The 21,681-nt window shown below is 34.2% G+C and overlaps 1 protein-coding gene across 1 annotated transcript in view; it reads left to right on the forward strand.

The window, feature by feature from the left end:
• The window catches only part of Dars1 (aspartyl-tRNA synthetase 1), a 58,971-nt gene that overhangs the window by 30,025 nt on the left and 7,265 nt on the right, over positions 1-21,681 (forward strand). Inside the window, exons 6-11 of the mRNA XM_027936849.2 lie at positions 3,447-3,527; positions 5,228-5,287; positions 11,993-12,104; positions 13,205-13,339; positions 15,816-15,963; positions 20,283-20,429. Coding sequence (XP_027792650.1) covers positions 3,447-3,527; positions 5,228-5,287; positions 11,993-12,104; positions 13,205-13,339; positions 15,816-15,963; positions 20,283-20,429 — 683 coding nt within the window. The remainder of the gene's footprint in view (positions 1-3,446; positions 3,528-5,227; positions 5,288-11,992; positions 12,105-13,204; positions 13,340-15,815; positions 15,964-20,282; positions 20,430-21,681) is intronic.

Raw genomic sequence — 21,681 nt, forward strand, 5'->3', positions numbered from 1 at the left:
AAATATGTAAAAATATTTCTGTATATAAATGGTATCTAGAAAAAAATTACAGCTTTTCATGTCACATCTACATTTTTTTAAAGCTATTTTTTTTTTAATTTATTTTTTAGAAGTAGCTGGACACAATACCTTTATTTTGTTTATTTATTTTTATGTGGTGCTGAGGATCAAACCCAGGACCTCGCACTTGCTAGATGAGAGCTCTATCACTGAGCCACTATCCCAGCCCCAACAACTACATTTTTTTTAATAGTTTTTTTTAGTTATAGATGGACACAATGTCTTTATCTATTTTTATGTGGTGCTGGGGATCAAACCCAGTGCTTCACACGGCCAAGGCAGGCGCTCTACCACTGAGCTACAGCCTCAACAGTTTGTGTTATATAACAAATTATCTCAGGTTTGTTTGTTTTGTTTTTTAATTACCTCAGGATTTAATGATTTAAAACAACAAACATTTGCTTATGATTCTGTGAGCAAATTAGGATAGGCCTGTCTGGAATAGGTCACCTGCTCCACATGGCATTGACTAGTTCACTGATGTATCTGGAGCATCGCTTCTTATGGCCTCTCCTAATCTAGGATCACCTAGATAAGTTGATATGGTACTAGGGTAGTTCCCAGAGGCAAGTAAGGAGAGCCCTGTGCACAAGCACTTTTTTCAAAATTTCAGCTTGTGTCATGTTTATTAAATATCCCTTGTTCAAAGTCATTAGGCAAAACTCAACTCTAAGCGGTAGTGAAATAGATTCCAATTTTTGGAGGAGGAGCAGCAAGAACATACATACAGGAACAAGAGGAATTATTGCAGCCATTTTTGTACTTAGTCACATAAGGAAAAATATAAAACACATCTTAAAAATTTATTTACAATTATGAATCGGTCTTACTATGAATTTTCTTCTGATGATGCTTTTAAAGTTTGATTGATTATGCCAATCTTTAATAGTTTTGTTTCATTGAATTAATATTTTCACAACATAGAAAAGTCAAAAGAGATGACCCCACATTGGTCTCACGTTACAAATAGTAACTTTTTTTTTGGGGGGGGGGTATGCTAGGGATTGAACCCAGGGCCTTGTGCATGGGAAGCAAGCACTCTACCAACTGAGCTATATCCCCAGCCCATTACCTTTTTCTTTGTTTTTTTTGTTTTTAAACATAACTTTATCCTTCATCTATTTTCTTCTCAGGCATAGAAACTGAGAATGCTCATTTTCATTGACTTGGTAACCAGCTACTTAGGAGGATCACAATTTTGAGGCCAGCCTGGGCAACCTAGCAAGATCCTGACTCAGAATTTTTTAAAAGAGGATTGGGAGTGGGGATGTAGCTCCATGGTGGGGCACTTGCCTAACATATGCAAAGCCCTGAGTTCAGCCCCCATTTCTACAAAAAAAAAGTAAATTCACACACATTTAGTACTATTGAAATGACCTTTCAATTTTGAACCTATAGCTCTGCGATTGAGGCCTAGATTATGTCTACAATATGCATTATTAAATATCTCTTTAAGAAGGTATCTTCAGGGTTGGGGTTGTGGCTCAGCAGTAGAGTGCTTGCCTAACACATGTAAGGCCCTAGATTCAATTATCAACACCACATAAAAATAAATAAATAAACGTATTGTGTATTGTGTCCAACTACAACTAAAAAATTAATTTTTTTTTAAAGAAGGTGTCTTCAAAACAAGATGGTTTCTTTCACCCTCACTTTATCTCTGTATGTGTATATGCACATGTGCATGAGTATATATTAAAAAAATGAGGCAGACTGATTCAGAAAGACTAATAACACATACGTACTCACTAATTTGAGAGTGAGATTGTATTTAACAGAAATTGATTATCATGGAATTCTCTTGAGACATAGAAAATCTTGTATTTTTACTGACCTAACTTGATAGAATTCTTTCTATGTGTCTTATTTTGATTCGATCCCATCAGGCAATCTGTAACCTAATAAAGAAGTCCATTGATGCTGACTTCTAAGAAAGATAGCTCCTGTCTTCTAACTAAATCTTTTTCAATTCTTTACTGAAGAAAACTTTTAGTGACTAGAGCAAACAAATGTATTTTTAAGAAATTCTTACTGAACTAGGCATATAGGTCATTGATAGAGCTCATGCCATACACAGGGCCCTGGGTTCAATCTGTAGCACCAGGAATAAAAGAAGATATTCTTAAAATGTAGCAGGCAACTTAAATAAGGGTTAATAATAAATATAAAGCCTAAAGAACTTACAGACAAGTTTTGCCTTAATAAAAATAGTTATAAAGTATTTCACAAAGCATAGTTTTACAGACTAAATAGAATTTTATCATAAGCAATGACTTTTCCTAATCATGTATATATTTATTCAATCAGCATTCACTGATAATATATACTTTGTACCAAGTATTATGTGAAGGTCTGTAGCTCAAAATACTCAAAAACCTAATAAAGATGATGATGGATTTCTACTAATTATAAAAGTAAAAGAAGGAGCTCTTTAGGTCTACTTTGTATTGGAAATAAAATTTGTTATCAAAGGAAACCCTACAACTTGGGTATAGGAAATAGTGACAAATAACTCTGCTTTACTATGAGGAAGACTGAAGTGTCCTTTTGACACTTTTTTTTTCTTGAAGTGTCTGAGCTAAATGCTAAATGTGATCTGCCAACTGGAAGAATATAATTCGCTTTCCTGAATTAACTAAATAAAGGCATTTCCCTTTGTGCTTTAGCAAGTTTTCCAGCCATGGTTGGGAATATAATATAGTAATTTTTTTAAGAGTATTCGGAAAATCTTAACCCAGTCTTTATGATCTAATTGTTTCTTATCACTGAAATGTGAAATTAGTGATTGGATATTGAAGAATTTTAACAGTGTAAAGGAACATTCTGTATGGCAGCTTCCAACCAGAAAGCATCAAGAAATTACATGTTAATATTTGATGAGAGGAGGCAATTAAGGGATCCTTGGAAAAAAAGAATAGGAGAGGTGTAAGCAGAGCTAGACTGAATCAGATCCTAGTAATATCAATGGTCAAATGCTTTTAACAGTAGTAGCAATTCTTATATTAATGGATTGATTCTTACATAAACCTCATTTTAATTAAAGCTCTGAGATTAAATGATTTCCCTAACAACAGCTTTTGTATGACAAATCTAGGCCTTAGTTATTTATTACATTGGTGTTTACCCTAGGGATAACAGAATATTTGTTACACCTTTTCTTATCTGATTATTTTAACAACCCATTGAAGTAGGCAAAAATACCTCCATTTTAGAGATGCAAAATATATATATATATCTTCTTTGAGTTTAGCAAGCATTTTCCGTTAAGGATGTATGCAAACATTGCTTCATGTTTAAATCAAATGCAGATTTTTTTTTTTCCTATTTAAGCAAAAGATACCAGGTTTTGTGTGCCTTTGCTATTTTTGGCCATTTCTCACTTTCAGATTTATGTGATCAGTTTGGCTGAACCCCGCCTGCCCCTGCAGCTGGATGATGCCATTCGGCCTGAGGTGGAAGGAGAAGAGGTATTTTATATTTATGAAATACACTTCCTGTTTATATTTAGTTTGTAAAACATTGAAAACCTGATGCCTAGTTTTGTACTGAGTACCTGTAAATTGATTTGGGCTCACTTTTCATTTAAATTTACAGGGTCTGGGAATGTGCTTGCTTACTATGCACAAGGGCCTGGGTCTAATCCTTAGCACCATAAGAATATATATGTATATAAATAAATTTTACAGTTCTAACATTTTTATCTCAAAATCCCTTTTACACTTTTTTGTTTGTTTTCTTTGAGGTGCCAGGGATTGAACCCAAGCCTTACACATGCTAGGGCTAGTCCTTTGGGCTGGGTATATAGCTCAGTGGTAAAGTACTAGCCTTGCATGCACAAGATGTACAAGGCCCTGGCCTCCTGGCCTAATTCCCAGTACCATCAAAGAAAAAAGAAAAAAAAAATTGAAAATTCCCACCCACTCCCAACTTTTATTTTTTGGGTTTACCTATCAATATTTACAGTATTAGAAATTAAGACAAATTTGAAAGAATTAATTTGTTTAAAACAATACAAATGTATTTTAAACTTGTATATGTTTCATATGAATAATAAAATTAGCAGTAAAAAGCATTTTATATTTTCCAAAACAAAAAATAATTTAGTGTCAAGTGACATTGTAAAAAATAATAATAAAAATAATTTTTTAAAAAGTGATATTGTGTTATATATGCATAAATCTTTAATGTCTGTCTTTTTTTTTCCATTTTAAAATGTTGTCTTTTTATTATTGAGTTTTTTTTATTTAGTACAGACACAAGTGTTTTATTAAATACATGTTTCACAAATCTTTTTTCCCATTCAGTGGGTTGTCTTCTCACTTTTCCCACCCTTTGGTACCAGGAATTTAACCCAGGGGCACTTAACCACTGAGCAATATCCCAGCCCTTTTTATTTTAAGGCAAGGTCTCACTAAGTTGCCTAGGGGCTTGATCCGTTGCTGAGGCTGGTTTTAAACTTGTGTTCCTCCTGCCTCATCCTCCTGAGCCACTGGGATTACAAACAGGCCACTGTGCTTGGCTTCACTTTCTTGATGGTATTATACGCCGCACAAAAGTTTTTCTTTTTTTTTTTTTTTTTTTATGTCTGTTTTAATATACAACTAGATTCTCATTGCTTCTGAATTTACTCTGCTTTACCTTCATATAATCTTTGGAAAGCTCTTTGGTACACTCATTATGAGTGAGAGTGAAAAAGTATTATTATGCAAAAAAAAATGGGTTTGACTTCATGAACTCCCTGAAAGAATCTCAAGAACTTTTAGTGGTTCCCAGACCACACTTTTGAGGACTACTATTTTAACTTTTATCTGTTCCATCAATGTAGGCCTAACAGCTTAAATACAGGAATCAATAAAGTTGCAGGTGGTTAATTCTTCTAATGTTCCAATAATGAGACAGAGTTGTGAGGTGGAAAAAGGAAAGAAAGCCTCAGCATCTGTTCATGCACATTTCTTTCTCTTTAACACTAACTTCTCTGATCCTGCCTCTTATTTCTACCGTGACTTTAGATCCCTGATTTTTGTACATAATATTATTAACACACAGCCATTCTTACTTAAAAGTGAGCAGCTTCTGAAAGGTTTTTCTGTTCTTCACAATTTACAGTCTGTTTTTTGGTGTTATAGGTTTTTTTGTTTTCTGTTTTTGATTTTGTTTTGTTTTTTAGGAAGGAAGAGCTACTGTTAACCAAGATACAAGATTAGACAACAGAGTCATTGATCTCCGGGTATGCCTCGTTTATTTATTAAGGTGATATGATTATGTCAAAATTGAGATGAGCAGGGATACCATAACTATTTTAAGTTTATAAAGCTAATTGGCATTTGCCTATGTATAATAATTCAGGAAACAGTTACCTTTCAGATTGACCCTTCTTCTAACAGGAACTGCTGGCAACAAGAACAGTCAAGTACTGGTTCACAAGATGTTGACTCACTTTGTTTTAAAATGATAGTGATCATAAATCCAATAAATAGAGTCAGTTCCAGGTGATAACTGTTTTGACAAGTTTAGTCAACAAGAAAATATAACTACTAATATTACTACAAAATTGTGAAAGAGGTTATATGCACATTTTTAGAACAAAAAAAGTGCAGATGAGTAATTAATGCTTCAATCTTGTGAATTTGATCTGGACACAATTAATAATACAGAAGTATTTGGCCCTAGTGGTTTATACAGCAGTTTCATGGGTCTTTTGTTTCCCTTTTGCTTTAGTTGCAAGTGAAAGATTTCAGTGCTTTCATCATTATAGTAAAACCAGTGTCATCTTTTTTTCTTAATGTTTGACCACATCTTCCTCCTTAAATATTCTACCTAATGTCAGATTCTTTGTCACCTTAAGAGTTATTTCCAACTCTTCTGCAATCATGCCAATTTAATTTGCACTTATAATACATTCAGTGTTGTTCCTAATTATTTGCTTTTTGTTTGCTTTTACCTTTTCCATTTTGATTTATGTAGAAAAATCCAGCAGTAATCAAAAGTCCTCTTTTCTTTTTATTTATTTATTTTTTTAGGGGCACTCCACCATTGAGCTACATCCTCAGTTTCTTCTTTGCTTTTTTGTTTTGTTGTTGTTATTTTGAGACAGGGTTTAAGTCCCTGAGGCTGGCCTCCAGCTTGTAATCCTCCTGCCCCAGCCTCCAAAGTCAGTAGAACATGCACAACCCCCACCCAACCCACCCTTTGCTAGACCTCTTGAAACTGCCTAGAAATCTCAGGTTTTTGCATATTTGTCCCTGTTATTTGTTCACACAGTTGTGATTACTTTGTGCCTCTGGAATTTGGCCCAAAGATTTTATTATTTTTGTTTTGTTTTGTTTTAATTCATTGCCACCATTGAAGCAAAGGAATTTTGTCAGGTGCAGTGGCACCCATTGAAGCAAAGGAATTTTGTCAGGTGCAGTGGCACATGCACCTGTAGTCAGTTCAGTCACTTGTGAGGACAAAAACAGGAGACTCACTTGAGCACAGAAGTTTGGAATTAGTCTGGGTAGCATAGTGAGGTCCATCTCAAAAAGAATAGAAAGTCAGGCATGGTGGTGCAAACCTATAATCCCAACAATTTTGGAGACTGAGCAAAAAGATCACAAGTTTGAAGCCAGCCTTGACAATTTAGCAAGGCCCAATATCTCATCTCAAAATAAAAAATAAAAAGGACTGGGGATGTAATTCAGTGATAAAATGTCCCTGGGCTCTATCCCCAGTACCAAAAAGAAAAGAAAGAATAGAGGAGAGATAGTAGTTTTGTATTAAAATTTAAGTGGCTTTTCTTAAAAAGTTGGAGGAGAAACTGGCAATACTGGGTCCACATGAGCTTGCATACTATGGGGCATGCTTTGTCCTGTACCACTAAGGATCATTCTGTTATTTAATTCATGTTATTTGGTCCTCAGAAGCATTCATATTTATTTTTTTAATATTTTTTAAATTGTAGATAGACACAATACCTTTATTTTATTTTGTTTATTTTTATGTGGTGTTAAGGGTCAAACCCATTTCTTCACACATGCTAGGCAAGTGCTCTACCATTGAGCCATACCCCTAGCCCCAGCATTCTCATTTTTAACCTCTACTTTGACATTTAGGGAGGCATGTGCATTAATAACTTCAAATCTTTAAGCACCTTAGTTTACAAAAGCAGCTGTTTTATTCTTAACTTAGCAAAGGCAGGGGTCAGAAGGCTGGGGTTGTAGCTCAGTGATAAAGTATTTGCCTAGCATGTGTGAGTCACTGGATTCAATCCTCAATACCATAAATAAATAAATAAATACATACATACATACATACATACATACATACATACATACATACTAAATAAATAAGTTGTGTCTATCTACAACTTAAAAAAAAAAGTCAAGGGTTGGAGAAGCTGCAAGTCAAAGGCAAAATTAACATTCTCCAATAATATAAAACATTCCAGGATATATCTTCATGTTCATTCTACTGTAGCCTAATGTTTCTGTCAGATAATGAATTGTTTTCTCTAGAAACTTTCTAGGCAGGCAGTCTGAATAAAAAATATTTCGTCTCCTGGCCCCATACATATAAATAAAATACAAAATAGGGCTGGGGATGTGGCTCAGTGGCTGAGTGCCCCTAAGTTCCATCCCAAGAACCCCAAAAACGGGGAGGGGGTTTATTAGGTTGACTTACTTGACCAGAAGCTAGATAGTCCAACAATGGCTGGAAAACTGGGAGAACCAGTACCTGAACAGTCCAAGAGGCTGAAGCCCCAGAGCAAAAGGTATCAATGGTGCTACCCTAGTCAGACCTAAGGCTTCTGAAAATTCCTTGGTGGATCACTGGCAGAGTCCACTTTGGAAGAGTGAAAAAGTGAAAATCCAATATCCTCAGAGATTGTAGCAGCAATCAAGAACCCATTCAATAAGAATAGAGCTTTCATGTGCTGTTGCTTCCTTGTTCTTCCAACTTTTATTCCATCCACACATAGGGAGGGTCTCCACTTGAGTTGGCTATTCCCACATGCCAATCATTCCTTGGCAAACCCAGAAGTCTCTTAATCATCAGCATCTCTTAATCCGATCAAGTTGACAGTTCAAATTGACCATTACAAATTAACCATACCTAGCCAATTGAAATAAGGTTTAATTATACTTTCAAATTACACAGTATACTTTACATTAACTTATGTGCCATAATATTTTAGTTGCATTTTATTTGAAATAGGTTTACACGAATGCTTTATTAAATATATACTTCTTTTGTTACTCTAATCTTACTGAAGATCATTGTTAATTTTAACCCTAAACCATAAATTTTTTATATAGATGGAAAAGGCAATTATAGTAATCAACATGTAATAAGGTAACAGTTTTTCTTTTTTTGATTATTTTTCTTTTTTAAATTTTTTCTTCATGCTGTTTAATTATATTCTACCCAGAACAACCTGATTTGGCTGAAAGGGGAGAAATTTCCTTTACCATTTCTTAGATTTTAAATTCTTTGAGTTGTCCTCTTATGATAATGATTTTTGAAGGAGGAACAAATATTGAAAGATGAACCAGTAGTGGATACAAAATGATTTGTATCTACTTTGATTTTATCCACTGAGCACGATTTCTCTAGCAGATTAACTGTACAGTCCAGGCTTTTGGACAGTGTTTGCCTCTGGACAAATTGCCTTAGAGTGATATTCAAATCTCCTAATACTAAATTTTATTTTTTAGTTTGGGGGCAGGGAGTTTTGTTCGGTTTGGGATTTGTCTTTTCTTTTGGTACTAGGGACTAAACCCAGGGGCACTATACCATGAAGCTACATCCACAGCCCTTTTTATTTTTCATTTTGAGACAGGGAATTGCTAAGTTGCCCAGTCTCGTCTCAAACTTGTGATCCTCCTGCCTCAGTCTCCTGAGTACCTGGGATTGCAGATGTGTACCAACATACCCAGCTTCTTGGTAGTAATTCCTGTTAATATGATAAGTAATTTAAAAAGTTCAGGATTTATTTTGGAATATTTTATTTTTCTTGGTTTTTTTCCCCACCCTCATTCTCAAATTAAACTATTAAAAATAGTAAATATTTTCCAGTATGTAAGGGCTAGTAGAAATTAGAACATAGTAGACAAATTAAAATCAGACATAGTGGCACATGCCTATAATCCAGCAACTCTAGAGACAAAGACAGGAGGATAACAAATTCAAGGACAGCCTGGTCAATTTAGCAAGACCCTGTCTCAAAAAATAAAAAGGGCTAGGGACGTGGCTCAGTGGTAGAGCTTTCCTGAATTTAGTCCCCAGTACCAAAAAAATAAAGAAAGAAACAAATTGGGACATTGGAATTATTATCTAAATAACTGTTCACTGTCTATTCTAAGTACCATCTTTCTGATGGTTAGCAAGTGTCTTGAAAAATCTAATGAGGAAAAACACTATATATATATATGAATGAGACATAATTCCAGTTTCCTGGATCTGTGTTCTGCACTAACATTCTTGTTTATGTAATCAGGACGTCAAGAATGGTAGCCCAGTGTGGTTTTTAAAAAAACATAATTAGTGCTTTGTACGGTGGAACACACCTATAATCCTAAATTTGAAACCAGCCTCAGCAATTTAGTAAGGGCCGTAAGCAACTTAATGAGGCCCTATCTCACAATAAAAAATAAAAAGGGGTGGGGATGTGGCTCAGTGGTAAGGAACTCCTAGGTTCAGTCCCCAGTATCAAAAAAAAAAAAAAAAGAATTTTAAATAAAACATAATTAGTGAAATTTCTATTAATACCATATAAGCTGTGGTGATCATATATAGGTTGTTAGATTTTTTTTATGGTAATACATTATCTAATCTATTTTATTAAGAGTAATGACAAATGTCTTCTGGATGATATTTCTCACCCTCCTTACAAGCAGGTCAGACACACAGTTGCAAATGAGTTATAAACGTAAAATGTCTGAAAAACAATAAATTCTTCATCAAAATTTTAAAACTCTTTACTGAAAGAATACATTCAGTTGGGTGCAGTGACACATGCCTGTAATCCCAGCCGCGCTGGAAACTGAGGCAGGAGGATCATGAGTGAGTTCAAAGCCAGCCTCAGCAAATTAGCAAGGTCCTAAGCAACTCAGTGAGACCCTGTCTTGACATAAAAATATTTTTAAAAGGGCTGCGGATGTGGCTCAGTGGTTAAGTGTCCCTGGTTTCAATCCCCAGTACCAAAAAAAATACATTCAACTACTTTACCACTAAGAACAGGATTAAGTTTAAATCCCAAATCACAGAAAATGCCCAGATAAATTCAGATACATAAAGTTAAATAACACTGAAAATATACTATCAAATGTACTTCAAAGAGGCTGAAATAATTTAATACTTCAACTAGCATTGTAGTACCCAGTTTCCCTAGTCTTCAGCACTATATATTCATTCTTTTTTTTTTTTTAAGTTGTAGTTGGCCACAATACCTTTATTTCACTTATTTATTTTTATGTAGTGCTGAGGATCGAACCCAGGATCTCGCACGTGCGAAGCAAGCGCTGTACCGCTGAGCCACAACCCCAGCCCCTACATTCATTCTTTTTTGAGATATTCTACTCCTGGGAATTTGAAAAGCAAATCAATAATCAGAAACATATGTGAAATTAAATAATTAAGGATACCTACTTCAAAGTAGCCTATAATTTTGAAATGTTAAATAAGATTTAAATCTTCACACAGGACATGAAGACTGTAGGTTACTATATTTTTGAAAGCAAAAGATTTTGTAATTTGTTGTGATTGAATGAACCCTATTTCCCTAAACCACATAGTGTAAAAGAAAAGCCACAAGTCTTTCTCTAGTTTAAGTGTAGACATCTTGCAAATGAATAAGTAAATAGTCCAAAAAATTATGAGTCTTTTATATGTTTTCAGTTGTTTTGTGGGAAATTATTGATTTGTACCTTTGACTTTGAATTATAGAATACTGTTACTTAAATATGTCCTGGTTTACATGAATTTTTTCACTCCACCTACAGAAAGTCGAGGTTATTAAGTAGCATTTTTTGTGGTGAAGGAAATGTAGATTGGCCATCTCATCATTAACAGCGTTTTCAAAGGGTGCTACTATCTACATTCAGAATGAATGCTGTATGCACTGATTCAAGAGTAAAGCCCTTTGACATGGGGTAAATAATTGAAATTCCTGAATACCATTTCAGCTTTCCACAGCTATCAATGTTTTAAGGTCAGGTGTTTTTTGCTAAATGTCTATCTAGTCACAGAATAACTTCTTGATGCCTTTTTCCCCTCCTTCTAATGTATTAGGCAAGACTTTCAGATAAGAAACCACTTCTTTTGACCAAATGATCAAAAGTTAGTATAGAACAGAGACAATTACTTCTAGAGCTTTCTGGCAACTATTAGATTTGGTTGAGGCTGAAAGTAAATTGGGGGACCAAAGAAACTGAGAAAGAAAGTAGGGGAAGGGAGAAAAAATACAAAAGGTGACTGGTGGACAGTGCTTTAGATGCCATTTGAGAAGTCAGTGTCATAGGATATCTACCCCTTTTATTTTTTCTTAATTTAATTGAAACAAACACATGATTGTCTGCAATTCAAGTATTATTGATAATAATTAAAAGTATATGGTTGCTTTATTCATTTATTATTCAGTGCTAAAATCTTCCCTTAGAGGATTTGTATGCTGCACAAACATCGGTAAGCTCACTTCATGGTTGCCTTTAGAAAAAAAAAAAAAATAGAATTTATAAGTAGGGTATTTCATTAGTTAAGAAATATTTTTCTTTTATGGAATTCTTACAAATTAAAACATCTGCTCATAGCATTTCTATGATCATATATAGTCATTACATTCCAGCGTCCTTATCACCTTCTGTGTTGTTTCGTTTGTGTGCTTTTAGGTTTCTAGCAGTGCTGAGCACACATGGTGAATGAAATTGATTTTATTACATTTTTTATTGTCTTATAGACATCAACTAGTCAGGCAATCTTCCGTCTGCAGTCTGGCATCTGCCATCTTTTCCGAGAAACTTTAATTAACAAAGGTTTTGTGGAAATCCAGACTCCTAAAATTATTTCAGGTAAGCTTCAAAATATTTATATTAATTTTTACTTTACTACTGGAGAATCACAACTGTCCCTTAAGATTTATTATCAAGAAGCTTTTTTTTCCCAAAGCTCATGCTATATATTAGGAGACATTTATCACCACTATCAGTAATTTTACATCCCCTCATTCCTTTTTTGTGATGATGGTTTTAAAATGAGACAGTAACACAAAAAGCACAATTCCTGTTTCTAAAATTAAACCAGGAGCTATGCATTGTTTAAGTATCTTTTGAAATTGGTATAATAATTTTGTTTTGTACAAACTGTATTGTAAAATCTCTGAATATCCATTAATGGGAAAATTACATTAATTCTTATTCTTTTTGTTTAATATTTATTTTTCGGTTTAGGTGGACACAATATCTTTATTTTACATTTATGTGGTGCTGAGGATTGAACCCAGGGCCTTGTATGTTCTAGGCGAGCAATCTACCACAGAGCCACAACCCCAGCCCTAATTCTTATTCTTACATGAAAACCTTGTCTTAATTATTTTGCCCTTTTGAGAATTGCTAAAAAAGAGTATTATGGGTGGTATTTAGTTAAAATTTTAAAATGAAGTTTTGATTTTTTTATTGTTTTTTGGGCTTGCAGGGGGCACTTTACCATTGAGCTACATGCCCAATCATTTTATTTTTCCATTTGAGACAGGGTCTCACTTAGTTGCTGAAGTTAGCTTTGTACTTAGAATCCTCCTGCTTCAGCCACCCAATTTGCTGGAATTACCAGTGTATGTCAGTGCCTGGCCTTGCATTCTTGATAATTAGAAAATGGTTATCTTTTTCCTTTCTGTGTTTTGTTTTTACAGTTACAAAGGAGCTTTAATAGATTTGAAATTGGTACAGAAAAGAGGCATTTGTAGCCAAAGAACTCAATGTGGTTTACATATAAACTATGTAGAATCACATATATATAAGAATACTATATAGACTGTGATTTATCTGCAGCTCTTGATTTTCCAGTCTTTCTTTTTTGAATACATTGTTCAAATTTAAAGGATAAATTGTTTTTACTAAAGGATTACATTGATAAACTTATAACTTATTATAATATATAAATGTTTACATTTCAGCTGCCAGTGAAGGAGGAGCCAATGTATTTACTGTATCATATTTTAAAAATAATGCATACCTAGCTCAGTCTCCACAGCTGTATAAGCAAATGTGCATTTGTGCTGATTTTGAGAAGGTGTTCTGTATTGGACCAGGTAAGATTTTTGTCAGTTATGATTTTTTTTCCAAGTTCATTAATGATATAATAATTATAGTGTTAGAAACACATTTTGTGTGTGTGTTTGATGTACAGGCGCTTTTAAAAATTTAAATTCTTTTATCTGCTCACTATTAGACTTTGAGGTAGAAATCAGAATGTGTTTGAGTAGACATTTTAGGGGGGAAAGTAGACTATTTAGAATACATATATACTCACTAGTTCATTAAACATTTGAACATCATTCATGTCAATAGGATCATAAGCATTACATATTCTTACTAAAGAATGCTGAAGAAATTTTTATTATCAAGAATATTTCATTTTAAAGATGCATGCTTTGAAAATATTCAGTCTGAAATATACCTAAGTATATTAATTATTTTACCTACATGCAACTAAAGCAAACCATAATTCACGTTTGAACTATTCTTTCAAGCCCCCCCAGTACTAAAACCCAGATAGGTGCAATCTGTCAGATATTATAGTTTGTTGTCTTTAATAACTTCTTCTTTTATAAGTTTCCAGTGTTGTTCTTTTTATGCCAGATGGGTATGGTGGTACACGTCTATAATCGCAACAGTTTAGCAAGACGTTAAGCAACTTAGCAAGACCCTGTCTCAATATTTTTAAAAATAAATAGAAGGGCTGGGCATACAGCTCAGTGGTAAAGTACCCCTGGGTTTGTCCCCAGTGCCCCTAAAAAACAAAAATTATTTTATTCCAGAGCCATTCTGTTTATTATTATTTATATGCTTAATTTTGGTGTTATGCTGAAGTCTGTTAGAAATTACTGAGAAATGTCTATATCTAATATCATTTTTAAAATACGTTTGCTATAAGTACAGGCGTGTAATCATGGCATATTTTTATGAAGCTAATTATAAGAAAAACATCAGCTTTCCTTCATTCTTTTAAAACTTAACAAGTTATATATAGTTTTGATAGCTTAATAAAAATTAGGTGCTTGATAATAGAGAAACTGGCAAGATCATTAAGTGTCTTTAATTTTCTGAATTTATTAACCAGTTATTTGTTTTAACACATGCTGCATATATAGTCTTACGTTAGGTACTGTGTACATAAAAGAAGAATCAACCAGCATTTCTCAAATGTTAATGCATATGAATCACCTGGAGATGTTGTTAAAATGCAGATTCTAGTCAGTTAGATCTGGCATAAGGCCTGATATTCTGCAGTTCTTAAAAGCACATAGGTACTAGATGCTTGATGCTGCTGATTTGCAGTCATGCTCTGAATGACAAGAGAATAAACATTGTACCTACTCCCAAGACTTAATAAGATGTTCATACAGAGCTGGGGATGTGGCTCAGTGGTAGAGCGCTTGCCTAGCACGCATGAGGCACTGGGTTCGATCCTTAGCACCACATACAAATAAAATAAAGGTAGTATGTTCACCCACAACTAAAAAGATATTTTAAAAAAAAAAAAAAGGATGTGCAGTCACGGGGAATAATCAAATGATTTTTAAAATGAATAATCAGACTGTGCTGAACAGTCAGCAGATTGGTGTTAATTGTGTACCAAGGAAAAACTAAGGGAAGAGGTTGGAATTTGCTAGTCACCATAAAAGAAAATTCACACCGAAATGGGCTTTAAGGACAAAGTAGGATATATAAACAACAGAAATGACATTTTAGAGGAAAGAGGATAAGTAAAGAGCATGGAGAAAACAAAAGAATAGTTAATATTAAGAAGAAATGGGGGCTGGGGATGTGGCTCAGTGGTAGAGCACTCGCCTCGCACGTGTGAAGCACTGGGTTCGATCCTCAGCACCACATGAAAATAAGTAAATAAAATAAAGGTACTTTTAAAAAGAAGAAGAAATGGAATATACAAGGTAAGATTAAGTTGTGAAAGAATAAAGGTTTTAGACTTTTGTCATTTTATGTCTTATTACAGTAGTCCTTTGGGAACCATTGCAAAGTTCTGAGCAAGGATGTGTTTATAGGAATATTAATCTGGCAGTGATGTGAAAGAAGAGCTAAGCTAGACTTAGAAAGCCTGGGAAGGAAGAAAATGCAGTGAGGCTAGTGAGCACTGAACTGAAGTAATGACTAGAATATGTATAATGTTACCTCATTTGTACATGTTTCATTTTGCCTGAGTCATGTTTTAATAAAATTGAGAAGCACTTACTGTATTGGTCATAATTGAATCTGTTTGTTATTATTGAGAAGGCACCTTAGGATCTTACATTCCCTTGGGGTTCTCAATGAGCCTGATTTATTAATTCACATTTGGTATAGCTTTTACTATAGGACCGTAGGAGTTTGTAATGAACTTGGTATCCAAGAGAATGCTGAAACAGATGGTTTATCAAATTCCATTCCAGCCCTGTAGTGATATGAAAATAGTACAGCTTGAGCACTACTGAATGGAGTTTTATATTTAAATCCAATTTATCTAAAACTTAAAATACTATTTGCTGTTCAGTACTTTTCTTAATTCAGTTTTCAGAGCTGAAGACTCCAATACCCACAGACATCTGACTGAATTTGTTGGTCTGGACATTGAAATGGCTTTTAGTTATCATTATCATGAAGTTTTAGAAGAAATTGCTGACACCTTGGTACAAATATTCAAAGGACTTCAAGAAAGGTAAAAAAGATTTTATATCCATAACTGGCCTTAATTTCAAATCAACGTGGGTTCTTCTTTAAAAAATAATATCAATTCTTGGGCTAGGGATGTGGCTTAGTGGTAGAACACTTGCCTGGCATATATGAGACCCTGGGTTCAATCCTCAGCACTATGGAAATGATAACCATGATAATAATAATTCTTGAAAATATGTAGACTAAATTTCCCTTAATCTAATAAATATAGTTATATGCTACATGAAGATGGTTTAGTCAGCAAAGGACCACATATATCACAGTGGTCCCATAAGATTATATCACCTAATGACATCATAATCATCTTTGTATAAATACACTTTGAGATGTTCACAGTGACAGAAGCACAGGAAGTGGCCCTGTCCTTAAGGGATACATGACAGAAATTAGAAGAATGCACACTCAGTACCTATGGATCCAAGTCAGTTGGGACCTCAACTAGTTAACATCTTTTTAGTGGTGAAGTTTACCAGATTGTGAACAATTTGGCTGAATTTTTGTTTTTGTTTTTGTTTGATTTTTACTGACATCCTGAATGTCTGAAGAAATTAGAGTGTCTATTACTTTTAGAGCAGTTTATTATTTGAGAAGTTGAATGGAATAGCTTGACACTGAGCGTGGTGGTGCATGCCCATACTCCCAGTGACTAAGGGGGCTGAGCAGGAGAATCGCAAGTTCGTGGAATAAAAAATGAAAAGGACTGAGAGTACAGTTCAGTGTTAAAGCATTTCTGGGTTCACTCCCCACTACCACCCAAAAAAATTTGTATTGAGCTACATCTAGGTAGCCCAAGTTCAAATCCCACCTTTGCTACTTTTCTATGTAGGCTTTGTACATCTCTGTGCCTCAGTTTCCTCGGCTATTAGATCAAAATAATGTTACATCAGACCTTAAGGCGCAGTTGCACACGCCTGTCTTAATGTAAATTAAGCCTATATCAGGAATGGTTAATTCTTAAGTCACTTTAAATTTTGTGCTCAGTAAAGACTAGAAATTAGGGCTGAGGTTGTGGCTCAGTGGTACAGTGCTTGCCTAGCATGTGTGAGGCACAGGGTTCAATTCTCAGCACTGCATATAAATAAATAAAATAAAGGTCCATCAACACCTAAAAACTAAAAAAGAAAAAAATAAATAAAATTTTTTTAAAAAAAATTAGAAACTAGTAGACTGAAGGAAGTTTTTACCTGATTAGGTCTGGGTGAATTGGCATTTATAGAAAAATAGATGTGTTCTAGATGTTCTCAAAATTTAATTGTATAAAATGTCCACTTTAGGTATACATGCCAAACTGACAAATAAGATCATTGAAAGACCATTGAAATTTGTTTACTTGTGATGATGTTTAACATGGAGAAAACAGGAAAAGAAAATCAGAAACAAGTTGATCAAGAGAATCTCTTTTGGGGATTGGGAATATGATGATGTTTAAAATGGAGAAAACAGGAAAAGAAAATCAGAGCAAGTTGGTCAAGAGAATTTCTTTTGGGGATTTGGGAATATCTATCACTTGCCAGACCCTGCCCCAAAGAGAAAAGAAACCAAGAAAGTCTCTTTTTCCTTTCTTCATCCTGGTGACTATACTTCAATTATTAGGTAGGTAATAACAGACTTAATCTAGCATTTTAAAGCTGATGAAGGACCATATTTGAGATTTTTTTTTTTTTAAGAATACTGATTTAACAGTTCGTTATATTTTATATGCTTCATTGATACTTTTTATTAAAGAGTTCAAAAATATGAATTTTACTTAAACATTGCAGGGATAATGAATAAATTCAAGAATGCAGAAATTAATCATTGATCTTATATTAAAATACTGTAGCATATGCACTAGTATTTTCTAGGCAGTCTCTGCATTGCTTTGTGAAGTTAGTATGTTTAACTTTTGTCCTCTGAAATATTTTGATACTGTTTATTTAAGCAACTTCAATTCAGATAGCCATGGAACAACTAATAATATTGTCTTATAAAATAATAGCCTTTGAAACCCTGATGCAGGAATGCAGTTTTTCTCATTTTCTTTTCACATATATAATTCAAGAAAGTTTCTGAAATCTATTTTAGATAGTTATAGCATCTCCATTTAATATTAGTGAAATTTTTACTTTGATTCTAAATAACAGAGCAAGCATGAATCAGGCCCTTTGGATTAATCCAATCTCCACTTATTACACACTGAGACGCCATTATTACTGAACTTATTCAGTACTCTTAAGGTGGCAATTTGAAAATAAGTCTTCTTTATGTATTCTATGACTCATGTAGAAATTTTAAGATTCTGTGTCACTTGTAAATTGGGTTATTGGGCTTATATCTTGTTCCTTTCAGATTAGTTTTTACCTAATAGAGGAATAATATACAAATGAATTTTTAAGCATTGATAGTCATATTTTTGTACTACCATTGTTAGACATGAGTGAGGATTACTATTCAAAGCAAGCTACTCGTGGTGGCTCATGCCTGTAATCCCAGCAGCTCTGGAGGCTGAGGCAGAGGAGGATCCTGAGTTCAAAGCAAGTCTCAGCAACAGCAAGGCACTAAGCAACTAATTGAGACCCTATCTCTAAATAAAATACAAAATAGGGCTGAGGACGTGGCTTGGTGGTTATGTGCCCCTGCGTTAATCCTGGTACCAAAAAGAAATTATTAGGGTCTTCCTAATCCTTCTTCTGTTAAGATTTGAATAAATCTGTCATCAAATTTTTTTGTTCCTATGAGAGTCTCTAAGACAATAAAAAGAAAGTGTTTTAAACCGAGCGCAGTCGGGCATGCCTATAATCCCAACAGCTCGGGAAGCTGAGACAGGAGGATCGAGAGTTCAAAGCCAGCCTCGGCAAAAATGAAGCACTAAACAACTCAGTGAGACCCTGACTCTAAATAAAATACAAAATAGGGCTGGGGATGTGGCTTAGTGGGTGAGTGCCCCTGAGTTCAATCCCTGGTACCCGCCAAGAAAGGAAGTGTTTTTTAAGGTACAAATGCTATATAAAGAATACTAGAATAGATAGGCTAAGCAAAGTAAGCCAATCCCAAAAAACCAAGGCCAAATATTCTCTCTGATAAGTGGATGCTGATCCATAATGGAAGGGGGCATAGGGAGAATGGAGAAACTTTGGGCAAAGGGGAGGGGAGGGTGCAAGTCTATTAATTAAGAAAGTTTTCAAAATAAATACTAAAGTATGGCTATTAGCCTAATGAACAACCCTGTACTCATCACCTGATTTCAACTGTTGTCAACCCATGACCAATTTTATTTTACCTATTTCCTTTACCCCATATTTTATTTTGAAGCAAAACAAATTCCCACTTATCATTTCATCCATAAATACTTTAGCAAAAGTTTGTTTGTTTGTATTTTGGTATTGAAGGTTAAACCCTGGGGCACATTACCACTGAGCGATATCCCCAACTGTTTTAATTGTTCAATTTGAGACAGGTCTTGCTAAATTGCTGAGACCAATCTCCAACTGCAGTCTTCCTGCCTCAGCCTCCTGAGTTGCTGGGATTACAGGCAAGCACCATCACACCTGGCTTGCTTTTTTAATCTTTTTTTGAACCAGGAATTGAACTCAGGGTATTCTACCACTGAACATCACATCCCCATCCCTGTTTTGTATTTTATTTAGAGACAGAGTCTCACTGAGTTAGTTGGTTAGCACCTCACTGTTGCTGAGGTTGGCTTTGAACTCATGATCATCCCGATCCTCCTGCCTCAGCCTCCTGAGCTGCTAGGATTACAGGTGTGCGATACTGTGCCTGGCACTTTTTAAATCTTAATGAAATATCATCTTGCACATCAGAAATTCAGTTTAGTTAACATTTGTCTTGGGCCTATGGTATATAGGGTAGGCATATACTATGGGAATTATCAAAATAGAAAAGAAATTAGCACTGTCCTAAATGAATTTGCAATATTATAATGGGAATTGTGGCAGGGTATAGGTAGGACAAGTGTTCATTAATTTGGTCTTCCTTGAAGATAAAGGTCTTGTTAAAGGGTTTAAAAGTCAGTTTTTTAAATGCTTCATAAAATAGATTTTTTATGTTCTAACAATACTTAATATTATTGAGTCACAAAAAAAATTTGAGTCCTTTAATGCTTCTCTGCTTACAAAAATATGAGACCAAGAAATGTTACTAAGTATTTTAAGTATTAATTTTATTCTTTAATAATTTGATAATGATTTTCCTGGTGTGTATACTGATTCAGATAATGATTTTTTTTTTATATTGCCACAGTGACCTCTTGTGGGGGAAACATTTATCTCACAAACTTTATTAACTAAATCATTGTACATATAGGTTTCAGACTGAAATTCAAACCGTGAATAAACAGTTCCCTTGTGAACCCTTCAAATTTTTGGAACCAACTTTAAGACTAGAGTATTGTGAAGCTTTGGCTATGCTTAGAGAAGCTGGAGTTGAAATGGGAGATGAAGAAGATCTGAGGTTTGTTTTTATGAATTTTTAAAAACCTTTAATAATTAGTTTTAATATATAAGAGAATGAACATATTAACAAATTATTTTTCTCACCTGATAAATTTTATTAACTTTGGTATTATAGTATGATACTATTTTATGAATGTATGATCTGAAATAAAATATTATGTTTAAACTATAATATAGAAAGCGTAAGCTTCTAAAATTTTGTTCATAAACATCATTTCCTCCCACTCATATTTATATCCCTTTCAAGAGATAGGGAGTTTTGCTTTTGATCTTATCACCTAATATGTTAGTTTTCTTTCCCAATCTACCCTCATACAAAATCAGGGCATAAAAATGTTAACATCTCCCAAAGTTATAGAAATTATTACTTTTATCTGGGCTTGGTGGTGCACATCCGTAATCCCAGCTGCTCAAGAGAATGAGACAGGAGAATTGCAATTTGAAGCCAGCCTGGGCAATTTAGTAATCCCCTGTCTCAAAGTCAAAAATAAAATAGGCAGAGATGTAGCTCATCTCTGTGGTAGAGAACTCCTGGATCAATACCTAGTACTGGAATGGGGGAGGGAGATAACTGTTTTTTATTTGATTGCATGATATTATGTAATCTAAATCCAGATCATACAACTTGTAATTTAGAAGCAAATTATGTAGTTTAGTAAAAATTAAAAATTACTACCAGCTTATCACAACCAATATCATATGTGGGAGGGAAAGGATACTATTGGCATTTTTTATGTGTTTTTTTTTTAAGTAAATTGTACTTAAAACCCATTATTTATTTTTGTTCCTTTACAAGAAATATGTATTTAATTATAGACAATGTATTTGTATATTATGTGTGTATCTATAATTATTATATGTATTTTGTGTGTGTGTGTGTGTGTGTGTTTTGGGGCGTCCCCTATACTGCTCGATGACATTTAAAGGCAAGCCATATAAGTTTTATAATTATTGTAAACTGGCAATATTAAGGATTTTGGAAATTGCCCTTAAATTAGACACTAAAGAAACTGCTTCCTGACTTTAGAAATTTAATGTATCTGCGTAGATACTATTACATTTTAAATACTTTTAAATATTGAGTTTTATTTTACAGACCTTTGATAAAGAATACCAAAAAGTGGAGACACGGGTCCTCAACATGTCTGAGATCCTGGGTTCAATTTCCCACCACCAGGGGGGAAAAAGGCAGAGGGGACCAATTAAGGGCAAGATTAGTTTACGTTGGTCTAGTGACGTTTTATTATATG

Source organism: Marmota flaviventris, chromosome 11, assembly GCF_047511675.1.
Source record: "Marmota flaviventris isolate mMarFla1 chromosome 11, mMarFla1.hap1, whole genome shotgun sequence".
Classification (NCBI taxonomy): domain Eukaryota; kingdom Metazoa; phylum Chordata; class Mammalia; order Rodentia; family Sciuridae; genus Marmota; species Marmota flaviventris.